The sequence below is a fragment of the Xenopus laevis genome, chromosome 8L (assembly GCF_017654675.1).
Source record: "Xenopus laevis strain J_2021 chromosome 8L, Xenopus_laevis_v10.1, whole genome shotgun sequence".
Lineage (NCBI taxonomy): Eukaryota > Metazoa > Chordata > Amphibia > Anura > Pipidae > Xenopus > Xenopus laevis.
In genome coordinates, this window is record NC_054385.1 from 113,476,109 (window position 1) to 113,489,643 (window position 13,535).

Below are 13,535 nucleotides of genomic sequence, written 5' to 3' on the forward strand. Positions count from 1 at the left end.
TCAGTCAGAATGGCTTTGCCTATAGCTAGAGCCCTGAGTTACACACCGCTTACACCAGGGTGATATTCTATTTCCTTAAGCTTCCCCTGCACTCACATACATAATCCATAATTCTCCCTGGCTCTCAGCAGCTCAACATTGTCATTTGCACCAGGTTACACTGAAGCACATGGACATCAACAATAATGAATTTTATTTCTGCTTCTTTCTAATGATTTGACCAGGGTGCAAATGGGATTTTTAGTTTTTCTTTTTTTCTGCTCTGTATGTATCTGCTGCCAAAAACAATGAATTCATGAATGCCCAGCAGTCTTACCCAACATGCAAAGCTACTTCTCATCTACGTATGTCCATATTTTATATATGTATATGGTGTTGTGTTTATTTTTTGCACTGTTTTATCCCCCATAATCTCTTTATTTTACCTGTTTCTGCCAGGAAGGAAAACAAAACACATTCAATGAAGAGAATTCTTTTTTTTTGTTTGCATGTTTTGTTTTGTTTTTTTAACCGTGTATTGATTTCTACCCATTCAATGTATTGATGGTCTGCAATATAACGACGTTAAGGGATAATTAAAACTCTAAAATAAGTGAATGTAAAATGGGGGGCTATTCTAAGCACATTTGTAATTTACATTCATTATTTATTTTCTTTTGATTCCAAGATATTAAGGTATATGTGTACTGTTAAAATAAAATAATTTTGTTACAACAGCGCCACCTGCTGGTCAGTTTCCCACCAGTCTGACCACCAAGTAGTCAAGGAAGTTGTCAGGAGAAAGAAAGAGGCTGCTCTGATGTTCTTCTGCTTAGGAAAATAAATAGAAACATGTCTCACATCTTTCCTAAGCAGAAGAACATGAGAACAGCCTCTTTAAAGTAGACAACTTCCTTGACTACTTTGTGGTCAGACTTGTCAGTAAATGACCAGCAGGTGGCGCTGTTGTAATACAGATCATTCATAATAACAGTACATGTATCCCTAAATATCTTGGAATCAAAAGAAAATAAATAATGAATGTAAATTACAAAAGTGCTTCAAATAACCCCCTTGTCAATTTTACATTCACTTATTTTAAAGGTTTACTTATCCTTTAAGTGGTGCATTTCTTCCCCCCACCAAAAAAAGGGTCTGTGTCACACAAATTATTACACTTTAGTCATTGAATCCTAAGGCAATGAATTATTTGGTATTATTATATAATATTAATATAATAATTGCAGCCCCAGTGCTCCCTCTTTACTGTTTTAAAATACAACTATACTCTTTATGTTTTTTTTTTTTTTTAAAAAAGGGAGGGAGATGCACCTCGGGTTACCTTAAAGGTGGGAAGAATCTGTTCCAAATGATTGACATGTTATGTGGATGTTCCATGCAATGCTGTCATTTTTTATCTTGCTCTAAGATTGATGTAATCATTTCCTATAAGCAGCTAACATTAACCTTTCCCTGACAAGTGGCAGCTAGTATACAATACACAGTGGCACCGTCATGAATGCCCATTAGGTGTGCATGTACTAGCCTAGAAATCCCCCCCGTGAAACAGTGGCACAAAGATAAATTCCATTTTTTTTGTGTTATTATGCGTTAATGTTTGTCCCCATTAAACCCTTTTCATGGCCTTTTGTCCCCGCAGAAACCGTAAGGATGTTGTACATACAGCCCAGTGACCATCTCAAAGTTAAAGCTGTCCTTTACTATAAGACTATAAAAACAAATAAATCTTATTTTATCCTTATTGCTCGATTCCTGTTTTATTCAACCTTTTCTTCTTGTGCAAATTCAATGTGAAAGATGTGGATAGAGGAACTTAGATTCTGGCAGTTTGATTGGGCCTTGTCAATGCATTCCAGGCCTTATTCTGCGATACAAATGTAAGCAATATTTCTATTAAATGCTAATTAATGCAAGCAGCCTGACCGGTAAAACAGGGTGCTTAAGCCAACAGCAGTAGATGAGCAATGTAAAGATAATTAGCCCATTGATGAAAGGTGTATGATTGGCTAATGAAATATAAGCGGTTATACCTTGTTGAGATGGGGCAGCTAGACTGAGAAGGTTCATGGCTGGCAGACCAGTTTAAACGGCATGTAAAGGCAAAAAAATAAAATCCCATTTTTACTTTCTTTAGTGAAAAAGAAACCTATCGCCAATATACTTTAATAAAAAAATGTGTACCGTTTTTATAAGAAACCTGACTGAATGCAGTGAAATCCTCCCTTCATTTACTGCTGTGGATAGGAATTGTCTGACGGTCCCTAACTGCTGTGCAGGGAAACAATCATACTTATTAACAGCAGGGGGAGCCCCAGCCTTACTCCCCTGCCATGCAGAACTCAAGCAGCTTTGTTTGTTTCCCTGTAGAGCAGTCAGCGACTGTGTAGAGATTTTTATTGGATTTTATTTTTGCCTTTACATCCCCTTTACTGTTTCCAACTCCAGCTGCAGGGACAAAGATCATGGAGCCAGATTTAAACAGATAAACTGGGATTCTATTTGGAGGATTATTTTGCTGCAGCCACTGGTTCTGCAGAGTTGGAGAAAGTTTGTATTAAACAATACAAAAACTATAAAATCCACATTAGATTACATGAAAACACAGGACCCAGTGCAGTTTGTATATTCTGATTATTAATCAGTCTTGCTGTATCGGCTTCTGGCAGATATTATTTGACTTCTGCTGTTTTGATAATTTATGATGATCCCTAAGCAGCCCAGACCACACTGAGCATGTGCACAGTCTTGGTCTTGCAAAGATGTTTAACAAAGTTACAAGATGGTGACCCCCTGTGGCCAACTTTGAAAGCATAAATCATTTGTTTGATTAGGCTTGTGGTGCAGTAAGTTCATGTTTAGTATACAAAATACAGCATTTCTAGCCGTATTCGATCTTAGACTTTACTTCCCCTATAATAATTATATCACACAAAGATTTTGGCCATTGTAGTAATAGTAATGGTCAGAAACCACTGCCTGCTACAGGTTGCTTCTCTGTGGCTGTGGTCAATATAGCTAAATGCAATGTGCATATATGACTAAGCAAACCCATGATGGAGAATAATGATGTGCGGGTCGGCCCAGTACCTGCGGTTTGGGCTAATTTCCACACACAGTTTACGGGAGGGTTTGGGTTGAGCTATTCCTGCCCACTTTGATGCTGTTCGAGATGGTCAGGACTGGGCATATAAATAGAAGTGCCTGGTGGGTTTGGGTCTGTTGCAGATTGGGAGGGGCAGGTTAGGGTCAACTTTGGGCCGATTCCTACTCACAGTTTACTGGTGGTTTTGGGTTGAGCTCTTCCTTCTGCTCTCCCCACATGCAACCTTCCTGTGCCGGCTTCTTCCGGCTGTGTCTATTTATAGGTGCATACCGACCCCCTTTCATGCAGTCAGAGATGAGCAGGTCTGGCACTGGCCTATAAAAAGTAGTGCCGGGCAGGTTTGGGTCGGATGCGGGTCAACTTTTTGTCAACCTGCACATCACTAATGGAGGAGGAGATCTGTAAATATCAGGACTACAGCAAGAAATTGGGGCTGATACGGCTTGCAAGATATTTTGTGCACTAGTAGGGGTTCAGACTGGTGGCAGATTAGAGCACACCTTCATAAAGCACTGGTAAAGCCCCATCTAGAAGTAGAAATCATAATTATAGAAAAAAAAGGCCCTCCACATTGGAACCCCAATTTTTAAGGTGAGTTTTTACCAGCAGTACGGGACCTGTTATCCAGGGTACTTGGGACCTGGGGCTTTCCGGATAACCGATCTTTCCATAATTTGTATCTAAATTCTAAGAGAAAACCACGTAAACATTAAATAAACCACATAGGTTGGTTTTTGCTTCCAATAAGGATTAATTAAATCTTAGTTGGGATCGGGTACAAGCTACTTTTTTATTATTACACAGAAAAATAACATTTGGATAAAATGGAGTCTACGGGAGACGGCCTTTCCATAATTCTGAGCTTTCTGGATAATAGGTTTCCAGATAATAGATCCCATACCTGTACTTCATTTGCATTCCCATTGCTTTACTGTTCTTTTTTATATGGTATTGGACTTCTAACCATAATCATAATCAACCTCCAAATAAATCTCCACCCAACAGTATTCTACTCTATTACATTTACTACACATTTTCAGCTAAATAAAAACCTTTCTGTTTTGATGACAATGACATTTTATTTGTTTGCACAGCAACCTATTGAATCTATAGCCCCTGATTTAAATATAGGCCGGGCCAGTAAAATGCACACAACTTCATTTCTACAGCAGTAGGCTTTCCGTTCTGTAATTGCAAGCTTATGTATAAGGGCAGGACTACATGGCCTATTCAGCCGCGATCCGACGCGCTGCGGAAAATCGCAGGCGTCACGTCGGATGCGACGGAAACAAGGTAAGTAATTCAATGGTCACATCGTGTAGCAGCATTGATGCGACGCGACAGTCGGATGCAGACGCTGCATGCTGCTTCTGCAACCGCCAGTCGTGTCACATCAACAATGCGACACGATCCGACACTGCCATTACTTACCTTGTTTCAGTCGTATTCGACGTGACGCCTGCGATTTTGCACATTGCGTCAGATAGCGGCTGAATTGGCCATGTAGTCCTACCCTAATGAGTAGGGTTGCCACATTTTCCTATATTTGTTACCGGCTGGTGGGGGGCGGGAACAAAAGGTGCTGGGTGTGACGTCAAAAGGGGCAGGCCGGGCCGCAAAAACGGGCGGTCCACGACGCGGAGAACCGAACGGAGGACAGAAGCTAAGTTACAGGGAATTGGGGGCAGGCCGAGGGGTCTTTTTGAAGGGTATTACAAATTTACCGGCAGCTACATTGCCGGTAAATTTGTGATACCGGCCCAGGCCTTGGCAGGTGTTTTACCGGCTGGGCCGGTAAAATACTGGCCGGATGGCAACCCTAATAACGAGTAAATCCTGATAATGACAGCAACAAATATGGCTCCTGTGGAAGGTACAGCCCATCTTCTCATGCCACTTTAGTAAGCCTGATATCCCCAGTGACTTTTAATCCAATGACTGTTCTGAGCTGTGGAACTCGATGTGCGAAGTCACAAAGCTGCTGTCCATCCAGGGTCAACCGCATCTGTTGGTGTTCGCACAGGATTTCCATCTGTGCAAAAAAACAACAACAAACGTCATCACGTAGGCAACTTGAGTTACACAATTACCCTTTTCTTTGAGAATTCAGAAGGAATTCTGTCTCTACTGATTGTATGGATACAGGACTTCTGTGGATTCAAATAAATAACAACAGGGGGAATATTTGCAGAGTTTCTAAAGATATTGAGATTTTTTTTCAATTCAAATTCTGAATATCACTGGCCCATGATAATTATTCCTTGAACAAGGTTAAAACTTGTTATACTAGTTGTAAAGTGGCTGTTTATGGGAAAAGACCTTGGTCTGTTTTTCACAAACAGAAGGTTAGTGAGACGATATCTCGCTGATAAGAACTCCAAGCGATAAAAATAGGTATCTACAGCATTTGACATCAGCCGTAGACATATAGTTATAAAGTAAGGTTGGATTGGGGGAAAAAAAACAAAGTCCATCAAGTTCAACCCTCCAAATGAACCACATTGGACATATTTTTACAGACCTACTGTGTATACTCTCACATATATAAACTATATACAGCAATTAACTGGAGATCTTAAGATCACAATAAGCTTGGATACCCAAACCACTCTTAAAGTAAAACTAAACCCTAAAAATGAATAGGGCTAAAAAAATGCCATATTTTATATAGTGAACGTATTGCACCAGCCTAAAGTTTCAGCTTGTCAATAGCAGCAATGATCCAGGACTTCAAACTTGTCACAGGGGGTCACCATCTTGGAAAGTGTCTGTGACACTCACATGCTGTGTGGTCTCTGAGCAGCTGTTGAGAAGCTAAGCTTAGGGCTCGTCACAAATTATCCAGCAGAAAATGAGGTTGGTCTGTAATATAAGCTGATGCTACAGGGCTGATTATTAAATTCTGATGCTAATTGCACTGGTTTCTGTGCTGCCATGTAGTAATTATCTGTATTAATTACTAATCAGCCTTATATTGTGACATTTCTATTCTATGTGTACTGTATATTGTGAGTGGGTCCCTAAGCTCAGTAAGTGACAGCAGCACAGAGCATGTGCAGTGAATCAGCAGAAAAGAAGATGGGGAGCTACTGGGGCATCTTTGGAGACACAGATCTTTACTGCTAAAGGGCTGTGGTTGCCTTGGTTTTTACAGAAGCCCAATACATAAAGTACAACATTTCTAGCCTATGTGTTTGGAAAAAAAACCATACCCCCCACCCCAGATAGACCCCCCCCTCCTCTTTATCAGAAGGTCTATATAAATACACCAGTAAACCCTCAAAGTAATGCTGCTCTGAGTCCTCTGTCAAAAGAAACACCACATTTCTTTCCTTTTATTGTGTACTCATGGGCTTCTGTATCAGACTTCCTGTTTTCAGCATAAATCTACAGGGTTAGGGCTTGAGCATGCTCAGTTTGCTCCTCTCTCTTTCCTCCTCCCCTCCCTGCTTTAATCTGAGCTCAGAGCTATGAGTGAGCAGGTAGAGACTTGAGCAAGAAGTGATGTCACACCAAGCTAATATGGCAGCTGCTATCCTAAACAAACAGAGAGAGATTCTAGAGCTGTTTACTCAGGTATGGTAAAGCATTCTGCAGAAAAAATATAGCGTTCTAGCTTGCACTATTGTGGCTAATCTGTTGACAATAAACTGTCTTGGAGCTTTCCTTCTCCTTTAATGATCAGCAGAGGTCTATTATATATGTGGAGGTTCACGTGTCAGCAGACTATGAGGTGCTCCTTATGTATCCAATGACCCTGTGACACATTCAAGCAGAATGAAGTTATGTATGTGGGTGGAACAGGTTAATTGACTATATAAATAGTCATAATAGGAGGTTCGTGCCATTGGCAAAGCACACCTGAAAACGGGAGGTAATTATGTTTACGGAAGAACAGAAGTTGCTACACTTTATGAATAACCTCACCTTAAAGTTGTCCCCTGCTGTGAAAGGAAAATATGGAATGTTTCCTTCTTCTGTCCCCCAAATTCCAGCAAACTTGGCATTTCGAACTATTGACTTTTCTTGAAAGTTGACTCTCAGTAGAAGTGCAACATCCTGATCCATGTCGTTGGGGTTACACAGCAAACTGACTGTAAAACTGTGCACAGGACAACATCATTCATGTTACAGTTAATGGAAATACACGTTAGGTTGGCTGTATACCTTCTGATATTGGCTGCCATCTTTGGCTACTCCTGTCCTTGAAGGAACAGTTGAGTGTGAAAATAAAAACGGGGTAAATAGATGGGCTGTGCAAAATAAAAAATGTTTCTAATATAGTTAGCCAAAAATGTTATGTATAAAGGCTGGAGTGACTGGATGTCTAACATAATAGTCAGAACACTACTTCCTGCTTTTCAGCTCTCTAACTCTGAGTTAGTCAGTGACTTGAAGGGGGCCCACATGGGACATAAGCGTTCAGTGAGTTTGCAATTGATCCTCAGCATTCAGCTCAGATTCAAAAGCAACAGTTATGACCCATGTGCCCCCCCCTCAAGTCTCTGATTGGTTACTGCCTGGTAACCAATCAGTGGAAACCAAGAGAGCTGAAAAGCAGGAAGTAGTGTTCTGGCTATTATGTTACACATCCAGTCACTCCAGCCTTTATACATTACATTTGTGGCTAACTAACTAGATTAGTAACATTTTTTATTTTGCGCAGCCTATTTATTTACCCAGTTTTTATTTTTACTCTGAACTGTTCCTTTAAAGGGATTCTGTCATGATTTTTATGGTGTAGTTTTTATTTCTAAATTACACTGTTTACACTGCAAATAATTCACTCTACAATATAAAATGTCATTCCTGAACCAGCAAGTGTATTTTTCAAGTTGTAATATTGGTGTGTAGGTGCATCTCAGGTCATTTTGCCTGGTCATGTGATTTCAGAAAGAGCCAGCACTTTAGGATGGAATTGCTTTCTGACAGGCTGTTGTTTCTCCTACTCAATGTAACTGAATGTGTCTCAGTGGCACCTGGATTTTACTATTGAGTGCAGTTCTTATATCTACCAGGGAGCTGTTATCTTGTGTTAGGGAGCTGCTATCTCATTACTTTCCCATTGTTCTGTTGTTAGAGTGCTGGGGGGGGGGGTAGATATCACTCCAACTTGCAGTACAGCAGTAAAGAGCGACTGAAGATTATCAGAGCACAAGTCGCATGACTTGGGGCAGCTGGGAAACTGACAATATGTCTAGGCCCATGTCAGATTTCAAAATTAAATCTGTTTGCTCTTTTTAAAAACGGATTTCAGTGCAGAATTCTGCTGGAGCAGCACTATTAACTGATGTGTTTTAAAAAACATTTTTCCCATGACAGGATCCCATTAAACCGAGCTGTGAATATAAAGCATATGGCAGTGATATAAGGTCCTTATTTTATTTAGTTTTCATTTCTGTCTTCCAATCTGACATTTAAAGTACTATGTGTGTCTGAAGGTCACCGAGCAAGAAGAATTTGGTTTGAATGAAAGGTTCATTTTTAAAATATCTTCTTATATTTGTTAACCAATGTTATTTGACATGAGTTTGATATATTGTTATAGCCAGGGGGTGGGGCTTTGATTCTATTAACCGTGTAATGAAAAATTCTACCTCTTTGGTTTGTCATCCACAATGCCCATAATGGTGATCTTCATAGCTGGTTTCATTCCTCCTTTGATGTTTCCAAAATATTGTACCGCCTGCAAAATGTTTGGACATTAGAAGCTTACGATGTCTGCCTATTAGAGAGATCTATCAACTGTAATTAATATTTTTTCATTAATCTTTCACCTTCCTGTGATTCCGGTACAATACAAATAATGGAGGAGGATTCCCATTAAAGGGGAACTCCGGCTTCCAAACCAAAATTTTATAAAGCATAGAAACCCCTAATGTACCCATCACAGTTACCTGCTTCTTCAAAAAGTATAAATAAATGCCATTTTCTATGCTGTTTAACAGTTCTTCTCTTTCTGCATCATTTGAAATCCTGGCAGGGAAGGAGGGACTAAACACTGATGTTACAAATTGTAACAACCTCTCCACAGCTTACAGACAGCATGCAGGAACTACATAACCCACAATGCATTGCACTGTCATGTTCCATTCCTTATTGAAATCACATGTGCAGGGAATTGTGGGATTTGGAGGATGCAGCCTAAGGACAGTAACAGTAGTCAGTCAGCTCAGCAAAGTAGTCAGACAGATCAGCAGGAGAGCAGGGGGCTAGGCTTAGGGAACTGCGAGAAACCATTAAAAATCATGAAAAATCTGCATATTTATTAAGTGATGTATATTGCAAACTTGCTTGAAATTATGTTTACTTTTCAAAAAGCTTAAGTTATGTTTTTGTGGAGTTCCCCCATAAATATTTATGTTTGTATATTTTTTATTTATACAGAGCAGGGAATTCTTGCTGTACATTCCTAATAGCCACAAGGGAGTAAAAGAGAGAAGACAACACACCTTATGAGTAAAGAGCAAGTTGGGACAGGAGTAAGAGGGCCATGAAGGATCATGTGTAGCCTTTCTCATAGCAGGTTTAATACTTGCATAGTTGACTCACCTCTTTGTGGGGTATAGGTATGGGATCCATTATCTGAAAACCTGTTGTCCAGAAAGCTCTGCATTATGGGAAGGCCATTCCCCATAGACTCCATTTAAATCAAATAATTCTAATTTTTAAAAATGATTTCCTTTTTCTCTGTAGTAAGAAAACAGTACCTTGTACTTGATCCCAAGTAAGATATAATTAACCCGTATTGGAGGCAAAACAATGCTCTTGGGTTTGTTAAAATGAATTTGCAGTAGACTTATTATGGAGATCCAAATTACAGAAAGGCCTGAGCATTCTGGTTAACAGGTCCCATATCTGTATTTGGTTCAGCCATTGTGCTAAATAGTTTTTTTTAAACCTTTTTAGAATTTAGCGCAAACAACCCTAAGGACCTGAAAATGGTTTTAACTTTTCTTCCAGGCTCTCTGCAACACCAAGGGGCAGATTTATCAAGGGTCAAAATTCGAATGCACTGTTACTTTGTACGATTAGAATACGATCAAAATTGACCTATTCGGCCAAACGAAAACAATTTCATTTCGGTTGGTCTTTTGGAATTCGAATTTCGAAGTTTTTCAAATTCGAAATTCGACCCTCGATAAATCTGCCCCTTTTTTCTTAGAATCTAGATTTTGTAAAGAAGTTTGTTTATTGTTCATTTGGGCTCTTGACTTGAATCTGCATATGATTGGGCCTTGGGCTGATTTGTCATATAACTGATATATCAGCTAGTGTATTCAAATACCGCTAATCAATGTGTATCAGTGAAATGGGGCATTTCAGGGATGAAGCGGCTCTGTGTGGCAAATAGCTATTGGCAATAGATGTTTCATGCTTGACTTCAGATGTCATGTGAGGAGAGTGAGAAGAACAGAAGACTCTGATGGCCAAGTCATAAGGAACATAAGAAGAAATTAAGGTGGCCATTCACAGGCCACAAATGATGCACCATAAATTGGCTGATATTGTGTGACAGACGGCCTGATTTTGGAACTGTCTGGTATCCATTGTACGTGGATATCAGCTGGGGTTGGTAGTGCACCATCCACATATAGGGGCAGATCAAGGGTCAAATTGAAAATAGAATTTTGAGTTTATTTTAGTGTAATTCGACTAGGGAATAACCCAAATTCGATTAGAATTAAAAAAAAATAAATTTGAAATTCGAATTTTGAAATTTATCATGTACTGTCCCTTTAAGAATTCAACTTTGACTATTCGCCCTCTAAAACCTGCCAAATTGGTATTTTAGCCTATGGGGGACCTCCTACAATCAATTTGGAGTCATTTGTTGAACTTTTGGAAAAACAAATTTTTTTAAAATACACCTCGAATTTGCAGATCTAACCTATCCACCCATTTTTTAAAAATTAGATTTTCGATTTTATGCGAGTTTTTAGTAACTCCCATAAAATTGACCCCTGATAAATCTGCCCCTATATAATGTATAGTCAGCTCAACAAAAGTTAAATGTCATTATGGAATTGTATGAGATACCAAAACATTTATTTCACCCTTGATGTGCTTTTAATGAGTGTGAATCCATGTATATCTTTCCCTGAATTTATAATCCTTACCAGCTCTTCTGAATACTCAGAAGACATGGAACCAATGTAGATCTACAACATATCTTATTCTTATTTTAGGCATATCCTGAGTGGCTCAGGAAGTCAAAATATTTAGGAAATACTCAACACATGAGTCATCAAAACAACTTGAAATACAAAAAATTACTTGAAAAATCTCCTTAAATTAGTAAAGATTACTCAAAGTCAGTTCACACTCACTTGTTGCAATCAACCAGTTAAATTAGGAACTTAGGGGTAAATTTATCAAAGAGTGAAGTTTCGCCACTAGAGTGAAATTCCGCAGCTCTCAATTCATTTCTATGGGATTTTGAAAGGCGTATTTATCAATGGGTGAAGTGAAAGTTCACCCTTTGATAAATACGCCTATAAAAAGTAATGGAAAGTGGCGGAATTTCACTCTAGTGGCGGAACTTCCCTCTTTGATAAATATACCCTTATATTTCATATAGAGGTGAGTTATTGCATATGTTGTATTGGAAAACATTCAAATCCCCTGGGCTGCAGGTTCCTTCTGCCAATCCACTTCAAAGTTGGTTACACAGAGGTGAGCAAAGTGAAAAATGAATACAGTAGGTGCTAAAGTACTTTTCCTACATCAAGTCTATAATTCTTCCTATAAGTCTATATAGTATCTTCTGAATTTATGAGAATTTGATAAAGTTAGAAATTCAGAATATTGCCACATTGTAGGTAAATTGCAACAATCCAGCTGTTATATAGAATGACAGTTGGTGCAGAGATAGTGGGATTTATATACATAGTACAGACCTTTTCAGCTCCCATTTGGGGTCCTAACTTTCATCAGGACCCCCTAATCTCATAATAAGTTTATAACATATTGGTGTAGCAGACATTCAGCCATAGTTCCAAGGATATCAAGGGCAACAAATAAGATTTCACTCTTAATGACCATTCAGGTGTAGATGTTCTCTCCAAGTCTTACCCTACATGGCATATAGAGTCAACCCCCCCTCCCCCCACCACTGCTCCAAGGGAGTTGTTCTACAGAATGGAAAACACCGACATAGTGTCAGTACATTTATCAGGTTCAACTTTTCACTGATACAATTCCTATTCATCTCTTCTCGTTCTGCCACTGTTGTCCGTCTAATGCAATACGTCACCCCTTGGGCTTGTGCCCAACTTTCTTACAATGTGTCGTTGGTTGAAATGTTTTTGTTATTATAGTCATTATACATGAATACAACAACAATCAAGATGTATTTCCCTGCAAAACGAAGGTGTTTCAAAAGCAAAAGTCTACTTCGCCTAATGGTTGCCATCAAGTGGAATGAATTGGTGTTGGTTACTCACGCTCGGGCATCTGTCATTTTCTGTCATTGTTCTGTAGTTCCTTGCCAGCCGTGGACTAGAAGCTTTATCACTTTCACTGTCTCTGTTCTTTGTTCAAAAAGAAACAAACCACAGAAAGAGCGCCAGGGGATTTATCTACAGCCAACAGAATTAAGGATAGCGCTGCCTGAAGAGCTGAGTCACCACCTCAAACAGAAAGCTTCCAATGGGTAACCATAGTCACTCCAAACATTCCTTCTGACTGGGCAGAAGTCTTAGCAAACAGGTGCATTTCTCTGGAAAGAAAAGGGCTTCATACCAGAGAGATGAGGGATCTTAATCAACGCTGGCAATAACGTCTTTGGTCAATACAACCTTGAGTTTGGGGCTTTGTGACACGAAAATATCACCAAAACATATTTGTTGTGAAATTATGTTTTTATACTGATCTACCAGACAGAGAAGGAGTCCTAATTGTATTTATTTTATTTAATGGTTTGTAAACAAACTGGGAGAATGGAATAAAAGTCGGTAACGGAAAAAATATTTGCAATGCGAAAAAGTTATGGCTCTTTGCGAACAAATTTTCCTTTGTGCGAATTGAATATCGTTTTTGTAAACCCGGAAACTGGTTAGCGACCACTTCCGACAGTAGAAGAAGGTTTGAGAAATTTATAGTTAGTGCCAGTGCGCAGTGAATGTAATAAAACATTACATTACATTCACGTTACGTTTGCTCCAAAAGATTACGACACCTTCAAGCACTTCTTAAAAGTGGGAAATGCGCAATGAAAATTCGCAATGTGCAATGAAAATTCGCAATGTAATAACAGTTTAAAGATGAGTATTACGAAATGGGAATTTTAATTCTTATTTGTGCAAATTGTTTTGCTCTTTGCGACTTTTATTACATCCCCCCATTAGTCATTAACTATTGCTTTAAAGGAGAATTCCGGTAATAAAAAAAAACCCTCCCCCCTACCCTGGGTAGACCCCCCTCCCTCCTC

At 39.2% G+C, this 13,535-nt stretch overlaps 1 protein-coding gene across 1 annotated transcript; it reads right to left on the bottom strand.

The window, feature by feature from the left end:
* Nucleotides 1-4,108: 4,108 nt before the first annotated feature.
* On the bottom strand, nt 4,109-12,738 carry LOC108699295 (galectin-related protein). The gene is made up of 4 exons (XM_018231294.2): nt 12,550-12,738; nt 8,701-8,789; nt 7,031-7,205; nt 4,109-5,135 (listed from the first exon to the last, which is right to left on the bottom strand). The coding sequence occupies exons 1-4, from the start codon at nt 12,574-12,576 to the stop codon at nt 4,992-4,994; spliced, it is 435 nt and encodes a 144-aa protein (XP_018086783.1). The 5' UTR covers nt 12,577-12,738; the 3' UTR covers nt 4,109-4,991.
* Nucleotides 12,739-13,535: the final 797 nt, after the last annotated feature.